This window comes from Scyliorhinus canicula, chromosome 21, assembly GCF_902713615.1.
Source record: "Scyliorhinus canicula chromosome 21, sScyCan1.1, whole genome shotgun sequence".
Lineage (NCBI taxonomy): Eukaryota > Metazoa > Chordata > Chondrichthyes > Carcharhiniformes > Scyliorhinidae > Scyliorhinus > Scyliorhinus canicula.
The window spans coordinates 64358668-64385948 of NC_052166.1; the positions used below are offsets into that span (position 1 = coordinate 64358668).

General features: G+C 53.2%; 1 protein-coding gene across 2 annotated transcripts in view; it reads left to right on the forward strand.

The window, feature by feature from the left end:
• LOC119955649 (collagen alpha-1(XXVII) chain B-like) overlaps positions 1–27281 on the forward strand; it is a 605839-nt gene that overhangs the window by 454532 nt on the left and 124026 nt on the right. For both annotated transcript variants that reach the window (XM_038782071.1, XM_038782070.1), the window contains exons 33-36: positions 2990–3043; positions 5267–5320; positions 17089–17142; positions 21758–21811. In XM_038782071.1, the coding sequence (XP_038637999.1) occupies positions 2990–3043; positions 5267–5320; positions 17089–17142; positions 21758–21811 (216 nt within the window). The remainder of the gene's footprint in view (positions 1–2989; positions 3044–5266; positions 5321–17088; positions 17143–21757; positions 21812–27281) is intronic.

Below are 27281 nucleotides of genomic sequence, written 5' to 3' on the forward strand. Positions count from 1 at the left end.
GCTGCTGTTCGCACTAGCAATTGAACCGCTAGCAATCGCGCTCAGGGCAGCAAAAAATTGGAGGGGGATCCGAAGGGGAGGTAGAGAGCACAGAGTCTCACTCTATGCGGATGATCTGCTCCTCTATATCTCGGACCCACAAAGCAGCATGGACGGAATCATCGCGATCCTGAAAGAGTTTGGAGCCTTCTCGGGCTACAAACTCAACATGAGCAAAAGTGAGATCTTCCCAGTACACCCGCAAGGGGGGGGGGGGGGCAGCACTAAAGGGGCTGCCGTTCAATCAAGCCCGACATAAATTCCGCTACCTGGGGATCCAAATAGCCCATGACTGGAAAGGGATCCACAAATGGAACCTCACCAGCCTGACGGAGGAAGTTAAAAAGTACCTGCAAAGATGGAACACACTCCCGCTCTCCCTCGCGGGGAGAGTTCAGACGATCAAAATGAACGTACTGCCCAGGTTCCTCTTCCTGTTTAGATCCATTCCGATCTACATCCCCAAGGCCTTTTTCAAAGCGCTGGACAAACTCATCATGGCGTTCGTATGGGGGGGTAAAAATGCTAGGATCCCAAAGAAGGTCTTACAAAAAACAAAAACCAGGGGAGGGCTAGCCCTCCCGAATCTACAATTCTACCACTGGGCAGCAACAGCCGAGCGAGTAAGGGGATGGATCCAGGAGCCAGAGGCTGAGTGGGTGCGTGCGGAGGAGGCCTCCTGCATGGGAACCTCCCTCCGGGCCCTCGCCACGGCAGCACTCCCATCCCCACCCAAAAAACACTCCAGCAGCCCAGTGGTGACAGCCACCCTCCAATCCTGGAACCAACTGCGGCAGCAACTTGGCCTGACCAAAATGTCGAACAGGGCTCCCATCTGCAACAACCATAGGTTCACACCAGCACTGACTGACGCCACCTTCAAAAGGTGGAGGCAGGACGGGGGGACACTGACAGTCAGGGACCTATACACGGACGACAGGATCGCAACACTGGACGAACTGACAGAGAAGTTTCAGCTAGCTGGGGGGAACGAGCTACGGTACCTGCAGCTCAAAAACTTCCTACGAAAGGAGACAAGGACGTACCCACAACCGCCACGACAGACACTACTGGAAGACCTACTGGACGCAAGTATCCTAGAGAAAGGGAACTGTAGTGACATGTATGACCGACTGGTAGATAGGGACGACACCGTACTGGACGCAACAAGAAGGAAATGGGAGGACGACCTGGGGATGGAGATAGGGTGGGGACTCTGGAGCGAAGCACTGCATAGGGTCAACTCCACCTCCACGTGCGCAAGGCTCAGCCTGACGCAACTAAAAGTGGTACATAGAGCCCACTTAACAAGAACCCGTATGAGTAGGTTCTTCCCGGAGGTGGAAGACAGATGTGAACGGTGCCAAAGAGGCCCGGCCAACCACGCCCACATGTTCTGGTCTTGCCCCAGACTCGTGGAGTACTGGACAGCCTTCTTCGAGGTTATGTCCAAAGTGGTGGGAGTGAGGGTGGAGCCATGCCCGATAGTGGCGGTCTTCGGGGTTTCAGAACAGCCAGATCTATTCCTGGGGAGGAGGGCGGACGCCCTTGCCTTTGCCTCCCTGATCGCCCGCCGTAGAATCCTGTTTGGCTGGCGGTCAGCAGCACCGCCCAGAGCTGCGGATTGGCTGTCCGACCTCTCGGAATCTCTCCAAATGGAGAAAATCAAATTTGCCATCCGAGGGTCGGACGACGGCTTCCACAGAACGTGGGAGCCATTCATGCAACTGTTCCGGGACCTATTTGTGGCCAATGTACAAGAGGAAGAATAGTCGGGGGAAGGTAGCGGGAGGGGCTACAGGTTCGGTACGGGGGTTCGATGGCTAGCTAAGGCCCAAAACCAAACTAAATAAACATGTTGGGGGGGGGGGGGGGGGGCGGGCGCAGTTACTACTACGAAGATGCTTACCTGTAAATATGTATGTTAATTTTTGCGTGTTTGTTTGTTGTTTTTTTTTCTTTTTTTTTTTTTTTTTGTTCTTTTTCTCTCCTAACAATTTGTAATTTGTTCAATATAAAATATGAAAACTGAATAAAAACATTTATAAAAAAAAAAAACTTTGACTCATTTGTGACTCTTCTGCCCGTTTTGCATTCTGCACCGTGACACCCACTCATCATATCCACCCTCGCTGGCTGTTGTCGACATCTCTCCTGCGCATCTTCAAATCTGATCTTCTCATCCTTGAGTTCAAATCCTCAATAGCCTCATCTCTTCCTATCTCCGGGACCTCAAGCCCTCTAGTGCCCTCTACGAACACAGCCCCTCCCACCCTCCCCCCGCCAACCCTTCCACAAAATGAAAATTCCTCTGCCCCTGGATCTTGTGCATCCCTCCATCCTGTTTCACGTCTTTAACCCACTTGATTCCATTCTCTGGAAGCCCCTCACCAAACCCCTCCTTGTCTTCATCTTCCAATCTTTTGGTTGGCCCTCTTTATCAATCCTTCCTTGGCTTTCTTTTAATGTGAAAGACGCTATTAAATGCAAGTTGCCGTTGACAACAGCCAGGCTTCTGGTCTCTCCTTAACCTATCCGCCATGACATCTCTCTGTCCATCTATATCTTTCCCCTCCTATTAATGCTCAATAAATCCAAGCGCTTGTCATTCCCAAAATAATGGAGACGCGATCGTGGTCATTATTATCAACCTTTGCAGCCAGAGGTATTCATATGATTTTCTCGGTGGAAAACAATACAGCATCCTCACCCATTGTGCATTTATTATCCCAACTTGTCTGCAAATAATTCTGCTTCATTTGTTGAGATGTGATGCATCTTCTGAAGCCCATGCTTCAGCAGTTTCTACTTTCCCTGAAATCTGAGTAAAATTGCCAACTTAATGATGTGGGCAGTTATCTCTGAAGGTTCATACCCACTTCAAATTGGTTCATAAACAGGCGAAAGTTTAAATTGTTAAATCTTTTAACTCCTTTGTTTACTTTTCCAGGGACCACCTGGAGCGGAGGGAATAATTGGGGTGCTGGGGGAGTTGGGACTGAAGGTAAAATGATACCAATTTTTAAAATAAATAAACCGCTTTTAAAATACTTGTTCTGATGTATGTGGGATCGCTGTGACATTGTACCGACACTGGACATCAAAGGAAATGTTCAATGTATTAATGGTCAGATGTGTCGGTTGATGACATGGTGGTACAGTGGTTAGCACTGCTGCGTCGCAGCCAGGGTCCCAGGTTCGATTCCTGGTTTGGGTCACTGTCTGTGCGGAGTCTGCACGTTCTCCCCGTGTCTGCGTGGGTTTCCTCCGGTTGATCCGGTTTCCTCCCACAGTCTACCGAAGTGCAGGTCAGGTAGATTGGCCATGATCATTGCGCTAGGTTACGGGGGTAGGGCGGGGGAGTGGGTATTCTTTTGGAGGGTCGGTGCGACTCGATGGGCCGATGGGTTTCTTTCCGACTGTTGGGATTCCATGGAATTATGTATGAGGTACCCATTTATAGGGAGGTCTGGCAGCACAGTGGGTAGCCAGCAGTTCGGGGTTGGTGCCCCACACCAGGACTTGATGGCCAAGGAAAGTGCGTTCACAACGTGACCAAACAGGTTGAGTGTCAACCTGCAAAACCTTCCAAACACACTAATAGAACATAGAACATACAGTGCAGAAGGGGACCATTCAGCCCATCGAGCCTGCACTGACCCATTTAAGCCCTCACTTCCACCCTATCCCTGTAACCCAACAACCCCTCCTAACCTTTTTGGTCACTAAGGGCAATTTATCATGGCCAATCCACCTAACCTGCACGTCTTTGGACTGTGGGAGGGAACCGGGGCACCCGGAGGAAACCCACGCAGATACTGGGAAAACATGCAGACTCTGCACAGTCAGTGACCCAGCGGGGAATCAAACCTGGGACCCTGGCGCTGTGAAGCCACATCGCTATCCACTTGTGCTACCGTGCTGCCCATGGCTGGCGGTAAGATTGGGAGAGACTCCTGTTCAGCCATTCTTGATGTGGAGTGGCGCCCCTGATGCTATCAGCCACTGGCGACAGACTAGTGACCTGTTCCAGCTATGGAAACAGACAAAAATCTACCGCCGTGTGGGAAGAGAATTGGGGACCCATTTTAGACCTGCCTGATATGTGATTTGGGGGTGCGGGGGTGGGGGGGGGGGGGGGGGGGGGGGGGGGGGGGGTTGTTTCCTTTGAGAAGAGGAAGTTGAGTGGAGATTTGTGGAAGCATTTAAAATCATGAAAGGCCTGGACAAAGTAGGAAGAAACTGTTCCCGATGATAAAAGGCATAGATCCAAAACAGGTCCTGGAGGCATGAGGCGAAAATCTCTTCATGCAGCGAATGTTGAAGATCTGGAATACGCTGCCCAAGAGGGTGGTGGGGATGGGCTGGATCGAGGTATTTTAGAGGGAATTGGATTACTGTCTGAAAAGGAAGAATGTGCAGGGTTCGGCAAGAACGGGGTAGTTAGAAGCAGGTGTGGGCCATTCGGTCCTTCGAGACTGGCCCCACCGTTCAATATAATCATGGGCTGATTGTGGCCTCAACTCCACCGGCCGACCAAGTGGAAAGCCAATCGACGCTTCCCAATTTGTGTTATTCGGAACACCTGAGCTAAAAACCTGGAAAGTTCACTTCCATTCCCCACCCCAAACTGCGACCAGCTGCTCGGAAGATAGCGTCATGGGGAGAAGGTTGGGGGGGGGGGGAATGGGACAAGGCACATTGCCCGTTTGGAGAGCTGGCACAGACACCAAGGGCTGAATGGCCTCCTCTAATGCAATAAGCAATTCTGTGATTCCGTGAAGGCGTTGGCAGTCACAAGGTGCTCTCGGCACCCTGATATGAAAATGAAAAATCGCTTTATTGTCACGAGGAGGCTTCAGTGAAGTTACTGTGAAAAGCCCCTAGTCACCCCATTCCGGCGCCTGTCTGGGGAGGCTGGTACGGGAATCGAACCGTGCTGCTGGCCTGCCTTGGTCTGCTTTAAAAGCCAGCGATTTAGCCCAGTGAGCTAAACCGGCCCCTGGTAGCAAGCAACGCAGAGCGCGACGCGTTTTGACGTCTTATACTAACTCGTCCCAACCTTGGCTTCAGCTACGGCAGACTTTTTGTATCAGTCCTCCTCAGTTCTTCCTCTGACAACTAATCCCAGTCCAGTTGCCACCGACCCCATTTACATTCGAGTCATAATAATGGATGTTTTCACTGAAGGCTGTTTCTGATTTTTTTTGTTTCCTCTCTTTTCCAGGGGATTCCTGGTCCTATCGGTGAGCCTGGACTGGCAGGTGAACCAGGAGAGAAGGTATGATTTTCTAATCATCCCCGACTGATTTTCTGTGGATAAATGGGGGCTTTTGTTTTGAAGCCTGGCTCTCTCATTCCAACCCAGTCCAACTGGGCAGTCGGACAGAATAAGCCGGAGTCCCTACAACAGGCTCCATTCTTCCTGGAAAAAGTCGGGCAGAGCGTTGCTCACAGTAACTCTCTGTGCGCACTGAATTCTCTCCGCAGCCACTGAAATATGCACCTGTTTTCTATCAGATAGGAACTGATTTGCAGGAAGTGTCGAGCTCTGAATGATGGGAAGCAAAATTAGAGAAATATACAGAGTGCCGGCCCCCTTCCGACCGGGGATGTGCTGAAGCAGGAGCTATCAGGCAGAAAGAATTTTCCAGCTCCCAAGTTTCCCTTTCCACAGACGGAATACTGACTTCCAGCAAAGTTTACATGGCAGCAGATGTGAAATCCGCAGCAGCGTAAATTTCTGGATAGCTACTTTCAAATATACATTGAGATGGGTTTGCAACAAATGTATCCATGGTGATGGGCCCCCGGCAAGTAATGCCAGTGTTCGCCTGTGGGGAAACATTGATCTTCCTGCTCCTGTCAACGCTGTGCTCTTCAAAGGCTCGGGGTAGGGTCTGCTGCTCCCCCCTCTCCCCCCCCCCCCCAGCAGGATTTTCCAGTCCCGTCGATGCCCCCCCCCCCCTCCCCGCCGCCGGGCAGGGCGCCACCGTCGGCAGCATCGGAAAACCGAGGCCTTTGTGGGTTAAATTCGGAGCCTGGGATTAGCATTGGAATTTCGGAGGTCCGTCCAGTTCTTTGAGGCTGTTCCGCCTGGATTAGGGCCCCCCCCCCCCCCCCCCACCTCGACTCCATATACTCACCTATTACTTTTTTAAAAATTTAGTGTACCCAATTCATTTTTTTCCAATTACGGGGCAATTTAGCGTGGCCAATTCACCTACATTGCACATAGATAGAATTTACAGTGCAGAAGGAGGCCATTCGGCCCATCGAGTCTGCACCGGCTCTTTGAAAGAGCACCCTACCCAAGCCCACACCTCCACCCTATCCCCATAACCCAGTAACCCTACCCAACACTAAGGGCAATTTTGGACACTCAGGGCAATTTATCATGGCCAATCCACCTAACCTGCACATCTTTGGACTGTGGGAGGAAACCGGAGCACCCGGAGGAAACCCACGCAGACACGGGGAGAACGTGCAGACTCTGCACAGACAGTGACCCAAGCCGGGAATCGAACCTGGGACCCTGGAGTGGTGAAGCAATTGTGCTAACCACTATGTACCGTGCTGCCCTCCACTATGCTACCGTGCTGCCCTTTGGGGTGTGGGGGCGAAACCCACGCAAACACGGGGAGAATGTGCAAACTCCACACGGACAGTGACCCAGAGCCAGGATCGAACCTGGGACCTCGGCGCCGTGAGGCAGCAGGGCTAACCCACTGTGCCACCGTGCTGCCCAACCCACCTATTACTTGATGGCCGTGCTCAGTAAGAATCTATCAATTGCATCCTGGAAATTCCAACATCCACAACCTTTGGAAAAAGAATTCTAGACATTGCAATAAAATGTTTCCTAATTTCACCTCAAATGTCCTGGCTCCGAGTTTAAGAACACAAACTCTTGTACTGGATTTTCCCAATAGAGGAAATGGCTTGTTCTGTTTAACATTTATCATTCCGAACACCGTTATTAGATTACGCTCCACTTTCTAAACTCCATGGAATGTCGGCCAAGTTTACCCAACCTGAAGTCAGAATTTTAACCTGTTAAGCCCTGGTATAATTCCGGGGAATCAGCACCCCACCCTTTCCGATGCCTCGCTATAATTTCCCGAGGTGCGTCGGCCAGGACTGAATGCAAAATTTCTGATGTGGTCGGGTCAGGATTACAATGGAAATGTCGCTTCCTTTCCCTTGAATTCCAGTCCCCTTGTGTATCAACCTGCCAAACCTTTCCAACCTGCCAATGGTGGGCGGTAAGAGCTGGAGAGGCTCCTGGTGAGCCATCCTTGATGTCAAGTGACGCCCCCTCGAGCTGTAAGCCCCTGTCAACGGGTTGGCAACCTTTTCCGGGAATTACTAGCTGTGGAAACGGATGGAAGTCTGCCTTGGTGCATCGCTGGGTGCGGGAAGAGAGTTGGAATTCCTTTATCCAAGGCATTAACATGTACACCGCAAAGTTGCGACCCCAGTGTAGATCCATGTCACATGGCCGCCTCCAATTTCATACCCTCTTATTTTTCCTGACAATCTCTTTGGCGGAATCTTACCAAATGCTATCTGGAAGTCCATAAAGGCAGCACGGTAGCACAAGTGGATAGCACTGTGGCTTCACAGCGCCAGGGTCCCAGGTTCGATTCCCCGCTGGGTCACGGTCTGTGCGGAGTCTGCACGTTCTCCCCGTGCCTGCGTGGGTTTCCTCCGGGTGCTCTAGTTTCCTCCCACAGTCCAAAGATGTGCTGGTTAGGTGGATTGGCCATGATAAATTGCCCATAGTGACCAAAAGGTTAGGAGGGGTTATTGGGTTACGGGGATAGGGTGGAAGTGAGGGCTTAAGTGAGTCGGTGCAGACTCGATGGGTCGAATGGCCTCCTTCTGCACTCTATGTTCTTAAACTTCTACCTCCCCCCTATCCAGTGTGCTAGCAATTGATTCAGAATAATGAAAATGGTTTGGATTTTGTGGAGATTGCAGGATTCTTTCCTGCGAAATTCACAATGGTAATTTGGGGAAATTCAGTTTCATTCCTCAGTTTTGGCGTTGCCTGTCTGTAACATCTTAATCTGTCTGAATCACACAAGTGGATCAGTTTGACTGAGTTATTTGCTTTCCTGTAAAACACAAAGGACACGGTTTAATGGAAGTTAAACAGAGTCCCGCTTCGGGTGTGTTTAGCAGCGTCGAGAATGACCCTGATATTAAACAGGTGCCTGCTTCATTTCTGATCCTCGCCCAGGCCGAGCGTAGCTTCACTTCCTGCACTAACAAGCTCAGCTCGCCAGTGCAGGAAGAGGTTGGGTCAGCATCTTTAAATGGCACCCTGATCTCGGGACCCCCCCCACCATGGCATCTGGACACCTCCCCTCCCCAATTCCCCAACTTACCAATTAGGGGGTTCTCGAGCCCCTAGCACCTAACCTCATTAAGGCACCCCCCCCCCCCCCCCAGGCCCGATCTCCAGCCTGGACATCTTGGAACTGCTAGCCTGAGACCCTGGCACTACCCCTGCCAGCCTGGCAGTGCCACATGGGCACCCTAGCTTTGCCAGGGTGGCACCCAAATGGCACTGCCAGAGTGCCTGGGTGGCACGGCTAGGGTGGCAATGCTGTTGTGCAAAGGTGGCATTGGGAGTGCCAGGGTACCATCCTGCCCAGAGCCCGACCACCCAGGGGCCCCTGATGGCTTGGCAAAGCCCCACCAAAGTGTCGGTACACCTGGTCCAGGTTTGTGGAACTAGTGCTAACTGGCACCTACTCAGGATCTCGAGACGAAGCCGTTCGATCCCTGACCGTGGGTAACTCCAGCGCGAACATATTTAAGGAGTTTTACTGCACATTTAAATATGCAAACCTGGATCTCGCCCACTGAGGGCATAACGAGCTTCGTAAATCTCACGAGAGGCATCTTGTGTGATTTACCGGCCACGTCGCGTTCCGTGTTGCCCTCAATGAAGCCGTTACATTGCTCCCAAAATCTTTTTATCAAATTTATAAGGATGTTAACACTTCTTTAAAGTACTCCATGCCCAAAAATAAAGTTATTCTGCCAGTAAACTACAACTATTTTGGAAGAGTCCCTTGTTGTTGTTTATTTCACATATCGGAAAATATGGGTATACATGAGGGTAGCGCTGCCCAAGGCTGAGCACATTATACGTGAACTTGTGCTTCCATTGTTTAAGGATTGGATCTTAGTTGAGATTAAAAGATTTTAATGTAAGTCCTGCACGGCATCATAAGCTTCACAGCATTTGTCTTTCTGGGGTAATACACAAGCTCTGTAGTAATTTTTTTTATAGTCGTTTAGTACTACAGAACTTGAGTATTACCCCAAAAAGACACATGCTGTCAAAGCTTATCGCCTTGCACTCATCAGGAAAATTCGCAAGAACATTAAATTGTAAAGAGAACATACTGCATGAGAGTATAATGCAGTGTAAATTGTTGTCCTCTTTACAATCTGGTATTCTTACGAATTGATTTTATGTTAATCACGTCAGGTTTCTCACCCCAGAATTGCTGACATTCCCGTATAAGTGGTTCTGAATGGATGGTCCACCAGACCTTTTACTCACTGTCAGTTTTATTTGTTCGTCCAAGTAAAATGTTAAATGCATTTTTATTTTAGATAACATAGTAGAGAGTCAGTTACCAGAGGACACTGAGAGAAGGTGGTGGCGGCATGGTAGTTAGCACTGCTGCCACACAGTGCCAGGGACCCAAGTTCAATTCCGACTTTGGGTGACTGTGTGGAATTTGCGCGTCCTCCCCGTGTCTGTGTGGGTTTCTTCCGGGTGCTCCGGTTTCCTCTCACAATCCAAAGATGTGCAGGTTAGGTGGATTGGCCATGATGAATTGCCCCCACTAGTGTCCAAAAGGTTAGGTGAGGGTGACTGGGTTACGGGGATAGGGGGGGGGGGGGTGTTGGCCTAGGTAGGGTGCTCTTTCGGAGGCTTGGTGCAGACTTGATGGGCTAAATGGCCCCCTTCTGCACTGTAGTGATTCTATGATTGGTAGAAGGAGGGGTCATGAGGAAAAGCTCCTTTTCCCAAAGGGTGGCGGGTGTTTGGAATTTTCCTGTCGGGTTTGGTGGCTGAGACAGAAAGCCTCAACTCATTTAAAAGGTACCTGGATCTGCACCTGAACCGCTGTAACCAGCAAGTGTATGGACCAGGTGCTGGAAGGTGGGTGGGATTGGAATGGGCAGCTAGTATTTTACTTTATATACATTGGCTGGCGCAGGCGCGATCGGCATCTTTCTGTGTCGCAACTTTCTAAGATTCCACATTAATCTTGGGGCAAGTTTTCTAACAAGCCGGCAAACCTTAAAGCTCATCTGGTCCGAACTTAAATCCATCCCAAAAGACTGAAACCATAGGAAGCACCTGGCTGCAAAGAGCAAGAGGAAAATCATTCAAACATTTTCCCTCGTTACTTTATACTTAAAACGTAGTTTTCTTAATATCAGTTGGCCTGCTCGCGATCCAGTTCACAGTCAGCAGCAGCAAGAGACGCACTCGGAAGGTGATCCCTGTGTTCACATGGCGGGGAAGGTTTTTGTGAATTCTCCCCACGTCACAGCAGCAGGCGGCCTTACTGGGGAGAAGCCTCCTGTCCTGCACTGCGTATAGATTCTGGCAGATGAGTTTCGCTCCAAATTGGCACGGAAGTTGAGTGGAGGTTCTCACACTGTCCCGTCCAGTTCCTTCGTCTCTTCTGTTTGGTTTGGATTTGAGCCAAGAGGTGTAAACCTTTTTTGGTACAACATTCCCCACAGCTCCCAATGAGTACCTGCTGCGAACATGTAAACATGAGAACCAGGAGCAGAGGTAGACTGACTATCCAGCCTCTCGGGCCTGTTCCGCCGTCATTCAGCAAAGGTCGGGTCTGATCATCTTCCTCAGCTCCGTTTCCCCGCCTGTTCCCCACCTCCATCGATGAGCAATCGGCAATCTTCTCACCGGCAGCCTTATTCAATTATGGAGAAGCCACAACGCCCTGGAGTGGAAAACTCCAAAGATTCACAACCCTCGGAGTGAAGAAATCTCTCCTCACCTCAGCCTGAATAGTTTGACCTCGTGTCCTGGGACTGAGTTTCCCTGGCCTACATTCTCCAACCAATAGGAGTGTGGTGGTATGAATGTGAGCACTGCCATTGGTGCAGAGCATAGGTTTCCCATTGGCTCTGGCTGGTCATGTGCCTCTCGCCCGATTGTCTGGGGCTAGTCATGTGACTGCTCACCAATTGGTCGAGAGGCAAGTAGACCCCGCCTCCGAGGCGGGGTATAAGTACCCAGAGTTCCCGGCGGTCGGCCTTACTCTGTAGTCGACCACCGGGCTAACAACTAGCTGATTAAAGCCACAGTTCGGATCCTAATCGTGTCTTGAATCCAATTCTCTCAGAATCGACCCTGTCAGCCAATAGGAGCAACTCTCAGAATCGACCCTGTCAAGCCCCTTCAGAATCTTGTGGGTCTCAATGAGATCACCTCTCATTGCGATAGAGAAAGGCCTTGTTTGTAATCAGTTAAACATCGGGAACCCACTCTGGCGATAGCAAGGAAGGACAGTAAAGTCAATCTATTTTTAACTTTGTGGAAATAATTCTGAGTCTGACCTTGGTGATCCACAAATGTTTATTTACATTCACATTTGGCACATAAGAATGCTGCTTTGCACGTCTGGAGCACGCATGTTAGTAAATGTTTGAGCGTCCTGCTGTAGGCTGGACTGTTCCATCATTGCACGGCTTAGGGGAGATGGTGGCCTGGTGGTAATATCACTGGAGGCCCAGTACTGGACTGGAGGCAGGGGTTCAAATCTCAGTACAGCAGCTGGTGGAATTTAATTTAGTGAATAAAATTTGGAATATAGTAATTGTCGTTTTAAAAAAAAAACATCTGCTTCACTGATGTCCCTCAGGGAATGAAATCTGCCAACTGGCCCAGGCCCAGGCCCACGGCATAACTGCCCTCTGAGATGGCCGAGCGAGGCACTCGGTTCCAGGGCTTCCCTCCGAGATGGCCGAGCGAGGCACTCGGTTCCAGGGCTTCCCTCCGAGATGGCCGAGCGAGGCACTCGGTTCCAGGGCTGCCCTCCGAGATGGCCGAGTGAGGCACTCAGTTCCAGGGCTGCCCTCTGAGATGGCCGAGCGAGGCACTCGGTTCCAGGGCTGCCCTCCGAGATGGCCGAGCGAGGCACTCGGTTCCAGGGCAATTAGGGATGGGCCACAAACGTTGGGCCCAGCCAGAGAGGCCCCCATCCCGTGAAAGTATCAGGAAGAAAGTCATCGGAAAGTCACCAAAATGTTGGGCGGGGTTCAGCAGACTTCAAAACGGGCAAGACCGCTTTGAGGCACGTTTTTGTTTGGCAAGGTGTTTCTGGGAGCGGCTACAGCGCCCACTATCCAACTGCACTTTGCTGATTGCTTTGGGCTTGGGGAGTTTCACCCTGCCGAGGCCGCACCTGGAAGAGATTTCCTCGTCAGCAAAAGCGGCTGTGCGCAGATCGGGGGGGCCATCTTACCCGGCAGTCCCTATCTCCACCCCCTCCCGCACTTTCAGCCCCCCCCCCCCTCCGCTTTATTGCCCCCCCCTCACCTCTCCAACCTTGGGGAGGACCCTCGAAACCAATCCGCCCTCACCTTCTTCCAAGTGGGTAGCCCCTCCCCCCCGGCCCTGGCAGTGCCACCCTAGCACCTGGGCACCCTGACGCTGCCAGCCTGGCACCCTGGCAGTGCCAAGGTGCCTAGTTGCCAGGGGGGAACCCCAGGGCATCACGGTGCCCTGTCCCCAACCACCCAGGTGTCTCTAATGCCCTGCGACACCCCTGGTTTGCGTTTGGGTGAACCAGTACTAAATGGCGCCCTGGCGAGGTCACGCGGGCGCGGCCATTAGGCTCATTCATATATGCAGGTGTGAATCTCGCCCAGCGAGGGCAAGATCCAGATCGCGCTGGGCGGAGTGAGTCGGTTCCCTGCCGCGGTGCCTGATTTGGGGCTCTTGCCCGATTTGCCCATTGTGCCCGGATCGGTGCCGGGTGCAATGGGGTCGCTGAAACACGCTCATTATGTTTCTTTCTAGTGAGATTGTGGTTCCTGTTACATACTTTTCCAATGAAGAGGGTGTCTGATGGTGTCTACAGTACACACCACCTGACATTTTAGATTTTAAATGTATAAGAGCCGGTGCCTCCCACACGTTGCCTTGCTGCGTATTACCTCATAGAAGCATAGAATGTACAGTGCAGAAGGAGGCCATTCGGCCCATCGAGTCTGCACCAGCCCTTGGAAAGAGCACCCAACCCCTAAACATGAATAGGATGGGAATAGAGGGATACGGAATCAGGAAGCTTGGGTCGCTGTCTGTGCGGAGTCTGCACGTCCTCCCCGTGTGTGCGTGGGTTTCCTCCGGGTGCTCCGGTTTCCTCCCACAGTCCAAAGATGTGCGGGTTAGGTGGATTGGCCGTGCTAAATTGCCCTTAGTGTCCAAAAATGTTAGGTGGGGTTACGGGAATAGGATGGAGGTGTGACCTTAGGTAGGGTGCTCTTGCTAAGGGTCGGTGCAGACTCGTTGGGCCGAATGGCTTCCTTCAGCACTGTAAATTCTCTGAATCTATGATTAGGAAATTCAAAGAAGTGATTTTAAAGTTGACTATCCCCGTAACCCGGTAATCCCACCCAACCTTTTTTGGACACTACGGGCAATTTAGCATGGCCAATCCACTAACCTGCACATCTTTGGACTGTGGGAGGAAACCGGAGCACCCGGAGGAAACCCACGCACACACGGGGAGGACGTGCAGACTCCGCACAGACAGTGACCCAACCCGGGAATCGAACCTGGGACCCTGGAGCTGTGAATGGCTTCCTTCTGCACTGTAAATTCTATGATTCTATGATTAGGAAACTCAAAGAAGTGATTTTAAAGTTGACTGCCGAATTTCAGAGGAAACATACACAGTTGGGAGAACATTGCTGCCACCATAGAATCATATAAAAATTAAGAAGGCCATTTGGCCCATCTTGTCCATGCCAACCCGAAGACGCCCACCCGAATCCCACCTTCCTGTACCTGGTCCATAGCCCTGTAGCTTCGAGCATTCAAGGTGCCGTTCCAGGTACCTTTTAAAAGAGTTTAGAGTCCCTGCCTCCACCACTAACTCGGCAGCAAATCCCACTACCCTCTGTGTAACTAAGTTCTTCCTCATGTCCCCTCCACACCTTCTGCCACTTATCTCGAATCTATGACCCTGGTTCTAGAATTCTCCACCAAAGGAAACAATTTTACCCTGTCCACTTTATCTCTTCCCCTAAATTGTGTACTCCTCAATTAAGCCATCCCTCGGCCTTCTTTGTTCCAAGGAAAATAATCCCAATTTATCCAAACTCACTTCGTAGCCACACCTTTCCAGCCTTGGCAACATTCTTGTAAACCCCATGGAGGAGAGTCTGTGTCAGATTTCATCTGGAGCAACAGGGCATTGTGAGGTAATAAAGAACAAAGAATAAAGAAAAGTACAGCACAGGAACAGGCCCTTCGGCCCTCCAAGCCCGTGCCGACCATGCTGCCCCTCTAAACTAAAATCGCCTATGCTTCCTGGGTCTGTATCCCTCTATTCCCATCCTATTCGTGTATTTGTCAAGATGCCCCTTAAATGTCACTATCGTTCCTGCTTCCACCACCTCCTCCGGCAGCGAGTTCTAGGCACCCACTACCCTCTGTGTAAAAAAAACTTGCCTCGTACATCTCCTTTAAACCTTGCCCCTCACACCTTAAACCTATGCCCCCTAGTAATTGGCCCCTCTACCCTGGGAAAAAGCCTCTGACTATCCACTCTGTCTACGCCCGTCATAATTTCGTAGACCTCTATCAGGTCGCCCCTCAACTTCCATCGTTCCAGTGAGAACAAACCGATTTTCTCCAACCTCTCCTCATAGCTAATACCCTCCATACCAGGCAACATACTGGTAAATCTCTTCTGCACCCGCTCTAAAGCCTCCACATCCTTCTGGTAATGTGGCGTCCATAATTGAACACTATACTCCAAGTGTGGCCTAAGGTTCTATACAGCTGCAACATGACTTGCCAATTCTTATACTCAATGCCCCGGCCAATGAAAGCAAGCATGCCGTATGCCTTCTTGACTACCTTCTCCACCTCTGTTGCCCCTTTCAGTGACCTGTGGACCTGTACACCTAGATCTCTCTGACTGTCAATACTCTTGAGGGTTCTACCATTCACTGTATATTCCCAACCTGCATTGGACCTTCCAAAATGCATTACCTCACATTTGTCCGGATTAAACTCCATCTGCCATCTCTCTGCCCAAGTCTCCAAACGATCTAAATCCTGCTGTATCCTCTGACAGTCCTCATCGCTGTATTACTGGAAATCTTCTCGATTAGAAAATCTATGAGGACTATTGCCATGAAAAGGGATTTCGAGCTCTGAGTCTGTTTAATCCAAAATATATTTTCGGAAATGGTTGGAAAGTACTGCTAACTGTGTCAAGGTGTTCCTGTGTCATGAAATTCCATTTTCTTTTTTTCTTTATTTTTAATAAATGTTTAAATGTAATATTTAAAATCATCACAAGTGGTCTGGAATTTACTTATCTTGACTTCAGATAACCCCTCATAATATAGAAATTGTAAACCATTGTGGCAGCTTGTTTCAAGATTGCCTTCGGAACTTGGGCATCTGGGCACTTACTATCTGCCGTGTCATAACGCTGTATGGCAAACCATCCAATCAGTCGCATTGTTTTACTCTATCCTCCAAGACGCTCCTGTGGACAATGTAATTTCATAATGAAATGAAATGAAAATCGCTTATTGACACAAGTAGGCTTCAAATGAAGTTACTGTGAAAATCCCCTAGTCGCCACATTCCGCCGCCTGTTCGGGGAGGCTGGTATGGGAATTGAACCTGCGCTGCTGCCCTGCCTTGATCTGCTTTCAAAGCCAGCAATTTAGCCCTGTGCTAAACCAGCCCCGGCTGCTACATTGATAACAAACATTTTCGAAGAAACAACATTTTCTAATACATTTTTGTGTTGCAAAATCCACAATCTTTTTTTTAATTCATTTTCACGGGATGTGGGCATCGTTGGCTAGCCCAGCATCTGTTGCCCATCCCTAATTGCCCTTGAGAAACTGGTGGTGAGCTGCCTTCTTGAACCGCTGCAGCCCGTGTGGTGTAGGTACACCCACAGTGCTGTTAGGGAGAGAGCTCCAGGATTCTGGCCCAGCGACAGTGAAGGAGCGGCGGAATATTTCCAAGTCAGGATGGTGAGTGACTCGGAGGGGAACCTCCAGGTGATGGTGTCCGCAGGTGTCTGCTGCTCTTGTCCTTCAAGTTGGTAGTGGTCATGGGGTTTGGAAGGTGCTGCCTAAGGAGCCTTGGTGAGTTGCTGCAGTGCATCTTGTAGATGGTACACACGGTTGCCAATGTTCGTCAGTGGAGGGAGTGAATGTTTGTTGAAGGGGTACCGATCAAGCGGGCTGCTTTGTCTTGGATGGTGTCGAGCTTCTCGGGTATTGTTGGAGCTGCACTCATCCAGGCAAGTGGGGAGTATTCCATCGCACTCCTGACTTGTGCCTTGTAGGTGGTGGTGGTCAGGTTTGGGAGAGTAAGGAGGTGAGTTACTCACCGCAGTATTCCTAGTCTTTGACCTCTTGTAGCCCTATGCTTATACAGCTGGTCCAGTTCAGTTTCTGGTCAATGGTAACCCCTAGCATGTTGATAGTGGGAGATGCAATGATGGTCATGCCATTGAATGTCAAGGGGCGATGGTTTGATTCTCTCTTATTGGAGATGGTCATTGCCTGGCACTTGTGTGGCACAAATGTTACTTGTCAGCTCAAGCCTGGATATTGTCCAGGTCTTGCTGTATTTGGGCATGGACAGCTTCAGTATCTGAGGAGTGAATGACAGAGCCATGATTTGTCCTAAATTGAATGATGCAAAAGAATTTGTGATTTAGATGTAATGAATGAATATTTTCATTTTGTAATTTTCCCCTATACTCTGATCTTCAGGGTGAAATTGGACCACCAGGGGTCAGAGGTGAACAAGGACTCATGGGTCAAAGGGTAAGTGACTAATACATTGCATAGCAACATAACCTTGTGCTCCCAATAGAAAACATTACAGCAAAAATGTTCCAGTGGAGAATCAGGAGGAGGTCATTGGGGAAAAGGATCTCACAGCTCATGTAGCGTTGAGATTATTATCCCACTATGCCAAGATCTAAATTCCTCTTTGATTCTCAAACCTCAGGTTAACGTTTTACTTTGCACCAGGCTCTCCCTTTAATGAGCTCGCTGGGATAATGGTAACAAAGTGGAAGCAGTCCCAGAAAATATCACGGCCTTTTGGGGAGTGGTTGCTGTTTTCTATTTTTGAGCAACATTGACATAGACACGGAGATCGGGGCTGTTACCAGGTCCTGACCCCAATCACTGAACTGCAATTATCCCTCGGGCAAACGGTTGATGTCCTTGCAGCTTGAGGGGTGCAGCAGGCGGCAGTGAAAGGTGTGTAAGAGAGTGAGAGGGTGCTTCCAGGTGGAGGCGGCCTCTCGTCCAATATTTTAAAATCTTTAATTGAAGAACCAGTTTCAGCAGTCAGGCTGCCGGTGCGGAGGGGACGTAGGAGGTTATCCCTCTGCAGAGCGACCTGTGGCTGCTCTGGCAGCCGGGGATCGGGGTCTCTACTGCTTCCTGGAACATTGTCTACCGTTCGCATGCCGGGTGCCTACCTCCAGGTTCCTAAACTGATGCCCCCAACCCCCCCCCACCCCTCCCCACCACCCCTCCCCTCCCCACCACCCCTCTCCACCACCACCGCTCCCCCCCACCACCCGCCATCCCCTCCCCCCACCCCCACCTCCCCTCCCCTGCCATCCCCCTCCCCTCCCCCCACCCCTCCCACCCCGCCCCACGACCCCTCTCCACCACCACCGCTTCCACCCACCACCCCCTCCCCTCCCCCCGCCACCCCCTCCCTTCCCCCCACCTCCCCTCCCCCACCCCTCTCCCCCGCCCCTCTCCCCCCACCCCTCCCCACCACCCCTCTCCATCACCACTGCTCCCACCCACCACCCGCCATCCCCTCCCCCACCCCCCCTCCCCTCCCCCCACCCCCTCCCTCCCCCCACCCCCCTCCCTCCCCTCCCCCCACCCCCCCACCCCTCCCCGCCACCCCTCTCCACCACCACCGCATCCCTCTCACCACCCGCCATCCCCTCCCCCACCCCCCTCCCCTCCCCCGCCATCCCCCTCCCCTCCCCCGCCATCCCCCTCCCCTCCCCCCACCCCCTCCCTCCCCTCCCCCCACCCCCTCCCTCCCCTCCCCCCACCCCCCCACCCCTCCCCGCCACCCCTCTCCACCACCACTGCTCCCCCCCACCACCCGCCACCCCTCCCCCCACCCACCCACCCCTCTCCACCACCCCTCTCCATCACCACTGCTCCCACCCACCACCCGCCATCCCCTCCCCGCCCCCTCCCCTCCCCCTGCCACCCCCCTCCCCTCCCCCCACCCCCCTCCCCTCCCCCCACCCCCCTCCCCTCCCCCTCCCCCCCTCACCCCTTCCCCCACCCCTCTCTCCCCACCCCTCCCCACCACCACCGCTCCCCCCACCACCCGCCCTCCCCTCCCCCCAACCACCACCCCTCCCCCACTACCCCCCTCCCCCCACTTCTCCCCCCACTACCCCCCTCCCCCCACTTCTCCCCCTTCCCCCTACCCTCCCACCAACCCCCCCACTACCCCCTCCCCTACTACCCCCATCGCCCCTCCCACCCACTCCACTTCCCCCACCGCCTTCCCCCCCACCGCCTTCCCCCCCACCGCCTTCCCCCCCACCGCCTTCCCCCCCACCGCCTTCCCCCCCACCACCGCCTTCCCCCCCACCGCCTTCCCCCCTCCCCCCCACCCGCCTTCCCCCCTCCCCCCCACCGCCTTCCCCCCTCCCCCCCACCGCCCTCCCCCCCCCCCCCCCACCGCCTTCCCCCCTCCCCCCCCCACCGCCTCCCCCCCCCCCCACCGCCTTCCCCCCTCCCCCCCCCACCGCCTCCCCCCCCCCCCACCGCCTTCCCCCCCACCGCCTTCCCCCCCACCACCCGCCTTCCCCCCCACCGCCTTCCCCCCTCCCTCCCACTGCCTTCCCTCCCTCCCTCCCACTGCCTTCCCTCCCTCCCCCCCACTGCCTTCCCCCCCACCGCCTTCCCCCCTCCCCCCCACTGCCTTCCCCCCCCACCACCGCCTTCCCCCCCACCGCCTTCCCCCCTCCCCCCCACCCGCCTTCCCCCCTCCCCCCCCCACCCCCCCCCACCGCCTTCCCCCCCACCACCGCCTTCCCCCCCACCGCCTTCCCCCCTCCCCCCCACCGCCTTCCCCCCTCCCCCCCACCGCCTTCCCCCCCACCGCCTTCCCCCCCACCGCCTTCCCCCCCACCACCGCCTTCCCCCCTCCCCCCCCCACCACCGCCTTCCCCCCCCACCGCCTTCCCCCCTCCCCCCCACCGCCTTCCCCCCTCCCCCCCACCGCCTTCCCCCACCCCCCCCCACCGCCTTCCCCCCTCCCCCCCCCACCGCCTCCCCCCCCCCCCCCACCGCCTTCCCCCCCACCGCCTTCCCCACCACCACCGCCTTCCCCCCCACCCGCCTTCCCCCCTCCCCCCCCACCCGCCTTCCCCCCTCCCCCCCCCCCCCCCCCCCCCCCCCCGCCTTCCCCCCCACCGCCTTCCCCCCTCCCCCCCCGCCGCCTTCCCCCCTCCCCCCCACCGCCTCCCCCCCCCCCCCCCCCCCACCGCCTTCCCCCCTCCCCCCCCACCGCCTTCCTGAACATGGAGACCCACAGAAACTTACAGTTGACCTCCTTTAATTGGCTCCAATTATGCTCCTAATGAGCCTGATAGGCTCCTGCGTCTGGGGAGGTAACCCTGCTGCCTCCCAAACAGACCGACATTAGCCACCAGGTGGTCCAGGAGCTGAGAAATCAACACTTTGGCTGGTGGGACTAATTCTAGCCCCTCGTATGTGTCCCGGCCCTGGGGGGGTGGGGGGGGGGGGGGGGGTTTGCCGGATGTTAGCGTCACTGGTTGGGCCAACGTTTCGGAGGCCAGTTAACACCCCTGGCTGCGTTTCCTACTTTACAACAATGACTGCAATTCAGAAAGCACCTTATTAGCTACAAAGCACTTTGAGACTTCCGATGGTGGTGAAGATTGCTACATAAATGCAAATCCTTCTTTCACTCACTGACACTGGTTACTCCGGGTGATTTTTCGTAGAGAAAGGTGCGTCATGTTTACTCAAATGCCTTGCCCAAACTCTCACACTGCAGACCAGAAGGACAGCATTGGAATGTGTATTTGAGGGCAGCACGGTAGCATTGTGGATAGCACAATCACTTCACAGCTTCAGGGTCCCAGGTTCGATTCCGGCTTGGGTCACTGTCTGTGCGGCGTCTGCACATCCTCCCCGTGTGTGCGTGGGTTTCCTCCGGGTGCTCCGGTTTCCTCCCACAGTCCAAAGATGTGCAGGTTAGGTGGATTGGCCGTGCTAAATTGCCCTTAGTGTCCAAAATTGCCCATAGTGTTGGGTGGGGTTACTGGGTTATGGGGATAGGGTGGAGGTGTTGACCTTGGGTAGGGTGCTCTTTCCAAGAGCCGGAGCAGACTCGATGGGCCGAATGGCCTCCTTCTGCACTGTGAATTCTATGATCTATGATATATTCCACAGGGTCAGTTTTCTTGTAATTTATGAGAATTTCCAGTTCTAACCTATCAGACTTTGGCCTTCATAGGTCAAAAATTGAAGACATTTTTTGAGCTGTTGCTCTAACTTTCTGCTACTCGCAATGCTGTGATCACAGCATCTCGCTCGCCATATGGTTCACCTCAAATCCTCTGACGATGTAGACTGTCAACTCAGTTCTGCACATGCATACAAATTAGCCAGCGTCTGTTTGAATGGGGGAGCAGGCTGGACGGGCTGAATGGCGAACCCCTGCGCCTTTACAGAAGAATAGGACAAACTTAGAGACTGTGCTGAAGAGTTTTGTGAATGCGGTTCGGGGTGAGGTGGAGACCGGAGAGGCCGGGATTGTTTTCCTCGGAGCAGAGAAACTGGAGACGTGGTCAAATTCAGGAACGATTTCGAGAGAGTAAATTAGGTTATGTGGATTGGCCGGGCTAAGCCGCTCCTTAGTGCGCAAGACGTGTAGGCTGGGTTACGAGGTGCTGGGGATGGGGGGGGGGGCCAAGAGTGTGGTGCCCTTTCGGAGGGTCGATGCAGACTCGATGAGCTGAGCAACCTTCTTCCGCAATGCAGCGATTCTACAGTTTCCTATGTTCCTCCGCTTACGTAGCAGTATATCGTGAGCGGCACAGTGGTTAGCACTGCTGCCTCACAGCGCCAGGGACCTCGGGGACTGCCAGTGTGGAGTCTGCACGTTCTCCCCCAACTGCGTGAGTTTCCTCCGGGTGCTCCGGTTTCCTCCCACAGTCCAAAGATTAGGGTAGGTGGATTGGCCACGCCAATGTTCCGAGGTGGAGTTAGGGGATAGGGTGGTGAATTTTGTCCAGGTAGGATCGGTGCAGACTCAATGGGCTGAATGGCCTCCTTCTGCACTGTTGGGATTCTCTGAGATGCATCTGATTCCGACTAAAATCACTCTTTCCCTTTCTATTTTCTCAAGGGAGAGCCTGGTCTGGTGGGAGATGATGGGCCAGTTGGCATCGATGGGCTCAAGGTAAGAATTTTACTGATGAATCTGCTTGGACTGTAAGCTACAATATAGGGGCAGCGAATCCAGCAACCTCGCGAACGGGGCCATGTCGGATTTTGGAGCTTGTTACATACTGGGTTTCAGCTACTAAACATATACGGCAGAGGCTGGAATTCTTATTATCTGTATCGTATTTAAACAAAATACAACCATTGAATTAGATTTCATTGTTCTGGTATATTTAAATCAAGGAGGTACCTCGAGGACAACAGCAAAATTAATGAAGACTTTGTGTTGAGTTTTATTTCTCCAAGCTAATCTGCTTCTGAATATCTTTTTTTTCTACTCCTTTATTCCATTCATGTTGTTTATTTGAGCCCCATAATCCCAGGCAATACTGAGGGAGTGCTGCACTGTCAGAGGGTCAGTACTGAGGGAGTGCCGCACTGTCAGAGGGTCAGTACTGAGGGAGCTGCACTGTCAGAGGGTCAGTACTGAGGGAGTGCTGCACTGTCAGAGGGTCAGTACTGAGGGAGTGCCACACTGTCAGAGGGTCAGTACTGAGGGAGTGCTGCACTGTCAGAGGGTCAGTACTGAGGGAGAGCCGCACTGTCAGAGGGTCAGTACTGAGGGAGTGCCGCACTGTCAGAGGGTCAGTACTGAGGGAGTGCTGCACTGTCAGAAGGTCAGTACTGAGGGAGTGCTGCACTGTCAGAGGGTCAGTACTGAGCGAGTGCCGCACTGTCAGAGGGTCAGTATTGAGGGTGTGCTGCACTGTCAGAGGGTCAGTACTGAGGGAGTGCCGCACTGTCAGAGGGTCAGTACTGAGGGAGTGCCGCACTGTCAGAGGGTCAGTACTGAGGGAGTGCCGCACTGTCAGAGGGTCAGTACTGAGGGAGTGCTGCACTGTCAGAGGGTCAGTACTGAGGGAGTGCCGCACTGTCAGAGGGTCAGTACTGAGGGAGTGCCGCACTGTCAGAGGGTCAGTACTGAGGGAGTGCCGCACTGTCAGAGGGTCAGTACTGAGGGAGTGCTGCACTGTCAGAGGGTCAGTACTGAGGGAGTGCTGCACTGTCAGAGGGTCAGTACTGAGGGAGTGCTGCTCTGTCAGAGGGTCAGTACTGAGGGAGTGCTGCACTGTCAGAGGGTCAGTACTGAGGGAGTGCCGCACTGTCAGAGGGTCAGTACTGAGGGAGTGCCGCACTGTCAGAGGGTCAGTACTGAGGGAGTGCTGCTCTGTCAGAGGGTCAGTACTGAGGGAGGGCTGCACTGTCAGAGAGTCAGTACTGAGGGTGTGCCGCACTGTCAGGGGGTCAGTACTGAGGGAGTGCTGCACTGTCAGAGGGTCAGTGCTGAGGGAGTGCTGCACTGTCAGAGGGTCAGTACTGAGGGAGTGCCGCACTGTCAGAGGGTCAGTACTGAGGGAGTGCTGCACTGTCAGAGGGTCAGTACTGAGGGAGTGCTGCTCTGTCAGAGGGTCAGTACTGAGGGAGCGCTGCACTGTCAGAGGGTCAGTACTGAGGGAGTGCAGCACTGTCAGAGGGTCAGTACTGAGGGAGTGCCGCACTGTCAGAGGGTCAGTACTGAGGGAGTGCTGCACTGTCGGAGGGTCAGTACTGAGGGAGAGCTGCACTGTCGGAGGGTCAGTACTGAGGGAGTGCTGCACTGTCAGAGGGTCAGTACTGAGGGAGTGCCGCACTGTCAGAGGGTCAGTACTGAGGGAGTGCTGCACTGTCAGAGGGTCAGTACTGAGGGAGTGCCGCACTGTCAGAAGGTCAGTGCTGAGGGAGAGCTGCACTGTCAGAGGGTCAGTGCTGAGGGAGTGCTGCACTGTCAGAGGGTCAGTACTGAGGGAGTGCTGCACTGTCAGAGGTACCGACTTTCAAATGCAACTTTCAACTTTGAGGCCCTCTCTGCCCTCTCGGGTGGACTGAAAAGGTCCCACGATGCCCCAGGGGGGGGGGGGGGGGGGGGGGGGGGGGGAGGCCGGTCCGCCGATCGGTGGGCCCCGATCGCAAGCCAGACCCCATCGGAGCCCCAGAGGGTACACAGAGGGAGAATTCAGAATGTCCAATTCACCGAACAGTACGTCTTTTGGGACTTGTGGGAGGAAACCGGAGCACCCGGAGGAAACCCGCGCAGACACGGGGAGAACGTGCAGAGTCCGCGCAGACAGTGACCCAAACCGAGTAGCGAAGCCAGGTCCCTGACTCTGTGAAGTAACAGTGCTAACCACTGTGCTAACGTGCCAAGTATTATGCCGCAACACTAGAGGGAGCTCTCTCTGCACACGCAGTTACAGCGGATGGGAGTTAGCGTTGCAACTACTGCATGCTCCATCCCGAAATGTATGCCTGAAAATAATGGCCAGGCTGGCAAAATCATTGCAGAGTATCATAGAATCCCAACAGTGCAAAAGGAGGCCATTCGGCCCATCGAGTCTGCACTGACCCTCTGAAAGAGCATCCCACCATGGGGCACTCCCCCGCTCTATCCCTGTAACCTTGCACACTCAAGGGAAATTTTAGCATGGCCGAAGAGAGGAAAATGGCGATGAGAAAGTAGCAACAATGTCAACAACACGTGGTTCCCTCGGCACGGTGGCACAGTGGTTAGCACTGATGCCTCACAGCACCAAGGCCCGGGTTTGATTCCGACCTCAGGTGACTGTCAATACAGTGCAGTTCTCTCCTTGTCTGCGTGAGTCTCCTCCGGCTGCTCCGGTTTCCTCCCACAGTCCAGGGATGTGCAGGTTAGGTGGATTGACCGTGATAAATTGCCCCTTAGTGTCCAACGGTTAGGTGAGGTTACATGGGTCGGGCGAGGGAGTGGGCCGAGGTTAGAACGCTCTTTCGGATGGTTGGTGCAGACTCAATGGGCTAAATGACCTCCTTGTGCAATGTGGGGATTGTATGAATCCAGATGCCTTCCGTCCAACTCATGTGTCAGAGAAACCTCATGATGCAACCAACCTTATCTGCCAAAGCATTCTTCCCAAATTGTTTGGTCCAAATGTTTGTTTCTCAATTAATTGAGTACAATTTATTGCCTTCTTAAATAACATGCTAAATAAAACAATCATCACCCAACGTAGGACTTGAAACTGCGACCCTGGGGTTAAGAGTCCCATTAACTACCGAGTGAGCTAGTCATGCTGCGTAGAAACAGGCTCCATGAAGCCTTCCCAACTGTCAAATCATTGCCCAAAACCTCTTTTAAAAAGCCTTTACAGAAGGTAGATTCAGAGTTTCAGACTCCACCAATGTTTCTGCCACCTGCTGACTGGAAAGGCGTCAGGAACAGGTTGTGTTCCGCGTTTGTTGTCCAGCAAGGAATCGACAGAACTGCTGGAGACTTGGCCAAACCAGGATTTTTATTCATGTGCGCGTGGTAAGGTGATGTTTAGATACAGCGCAAGTTATCAGAGAGTTTCTTTAGACTCCCCTGGAACGACCCCTGTGCACGATTGTCCTCATGTACATTCTGAGGCTAGCCAGGTGTGCCCTGACTTGATGATGCCACCTGCTGGTGGGAGGTCACACTGCTGCATACATGGCCACCTGCTGGTGGGAGGTCACACTGCTGCATACATGGCCACCTGCTGGTGGCAGGTCACACTGCTGCATGCATGGCCACCTGCTGGTGGGAGGTCACACTGCTGCATACATAGCCACCTGCTGGTGGGAGGTCACACTGCTGCATACATGGCCACCTGCTGGTGGGAGGTCTCACTGCTGCATACATGGCCACCTGCTGGTGGGAGGTCACACTGCTGCATACATGGCCACCTGCTGGTGGGAGGTCACACTGCTGCATACATGGCCACCTGCTGGTGGGAGGTCACACTGCTGCATACATGGCCACCTGCTGGTGGGAGGTCACACTGCTGCATACATAGCCACCTGCTGGTGGGAGGTCACACTGCTGCATACATAGCCACCTGCTGGTGGGAGGTCACACTGCTGCATACATGGCCACCTGCTGGTGGGAGGTCACACTGCTGCATACATGGCCACCTGCTGGTGGGAGGTCACACTGCTGCATACATAGCCACCTGCTGGTGGGAGGTCACACTGCTGCATAGATGCCACCTGCTGGTGGGAGGTCACACTGCTGCATACATGGCCACCTGCTGGTGGGAGGTCACAGTGGGCTTAAGTAAGGTGCTCTCTCCGAGGCCTGGTGCAGACTCGATGGGCCGAATGGCCTCCTTCTGCACTGTAAACTCTATTCTATCAGCACAGTTAGGATCCCATAATCCAAATGGTGTTCAGAGCTTTTCCAGGCACAATTTGAATTGCCCAATGCCTAAAAAACAGTATAAATGGACCACAAATACCAACTCTAAACTCGCTGACTGTTTTCTCCAGGAGCTCAACTCATTCGCTCAATCTCTGATGTGAGATTATCAGCAATTTTCTTTCCCCCAAACCAATTTATTTAACCCCATGGAAAAGGTTGAGTTGACCTCCGATCCGGATTCACCCCACCTCCACTCCCAGTGAGAATGGAGGATTTGGCACTCGGCCAGAGCTCCGTTTACTGCAGTGAGAACGGAGAATCTGGTTATTACCAGTTCACCCCCCGTACAATTGCACAATCAGAGTGAAAACCCTCAGTCGAATTGTGATTGGCGAGTGGGGCACACAGAGTAAATATGTTGTGTGTTCCTCGTGTTTTAGTGCTTCCTGCTGGAGGCCTGTTCAGCTCACTTGGCTCGACAGCTGGTTCGTGATGCAGAGCGAGGCCAGCAGCGTGGGTTCAATTCCCGTACCAGTTAAGGATATCCATGAAGGCCCTGCCTTCTCAACCTTGCCCCTTCGCCTGAGGTGACCCTCAGTTAAATCACCACCAGTCAGCTCTCCCCCGCTCCCCCCTACTCAAAGGGCAAACACTTCAGCAGTCAAGGGCATTCAGCCTCTGATCTCCGGGTAACCGTTCTCCAAGCCGGCCTTCAGGACGCGCGACAACGCAGAATCGCTGAGCCGAAACTTATAGCCAAGTTCCGCACACATGAGTACGGCCTCAACCGGGACCTGGGATTCATGTCGCATTACATTCACCCCCCACCATCTGGCCTGGGCTTGCAAAACCCTACCAACTGTCCTGGCTTGAGACAATTCACACCTCTTTAACCTGTGATTAGCCCTCTCTCCAGTTGCTCCGTCTGGACCTGTAAAGACTTAATTACCTGCAAAGACTCGCATTCAAATATCGTCTTGCATCTTTGACTTTGTCTCTATATATGTTTCTGGAGCCCAGCTCTTCATTCACCTGAGGATGGAGCAGTGCTCCGAAAGCTAGTGATTCCAAACAAACCTGTTGGACTTTAACCTGGTGTTGTTAGACTTCTTACTGTGCTCACCCCAGTCCAACGCCGGCATTACCACATCAAAGGGGAAAGAAGCCTATGGTCATCTGGGACTATGGCAACTTCACCTTTTACCTAGTGTTTCCTCACAAGCTGCCTTGTAACTGACTAGGGGCACTTTAA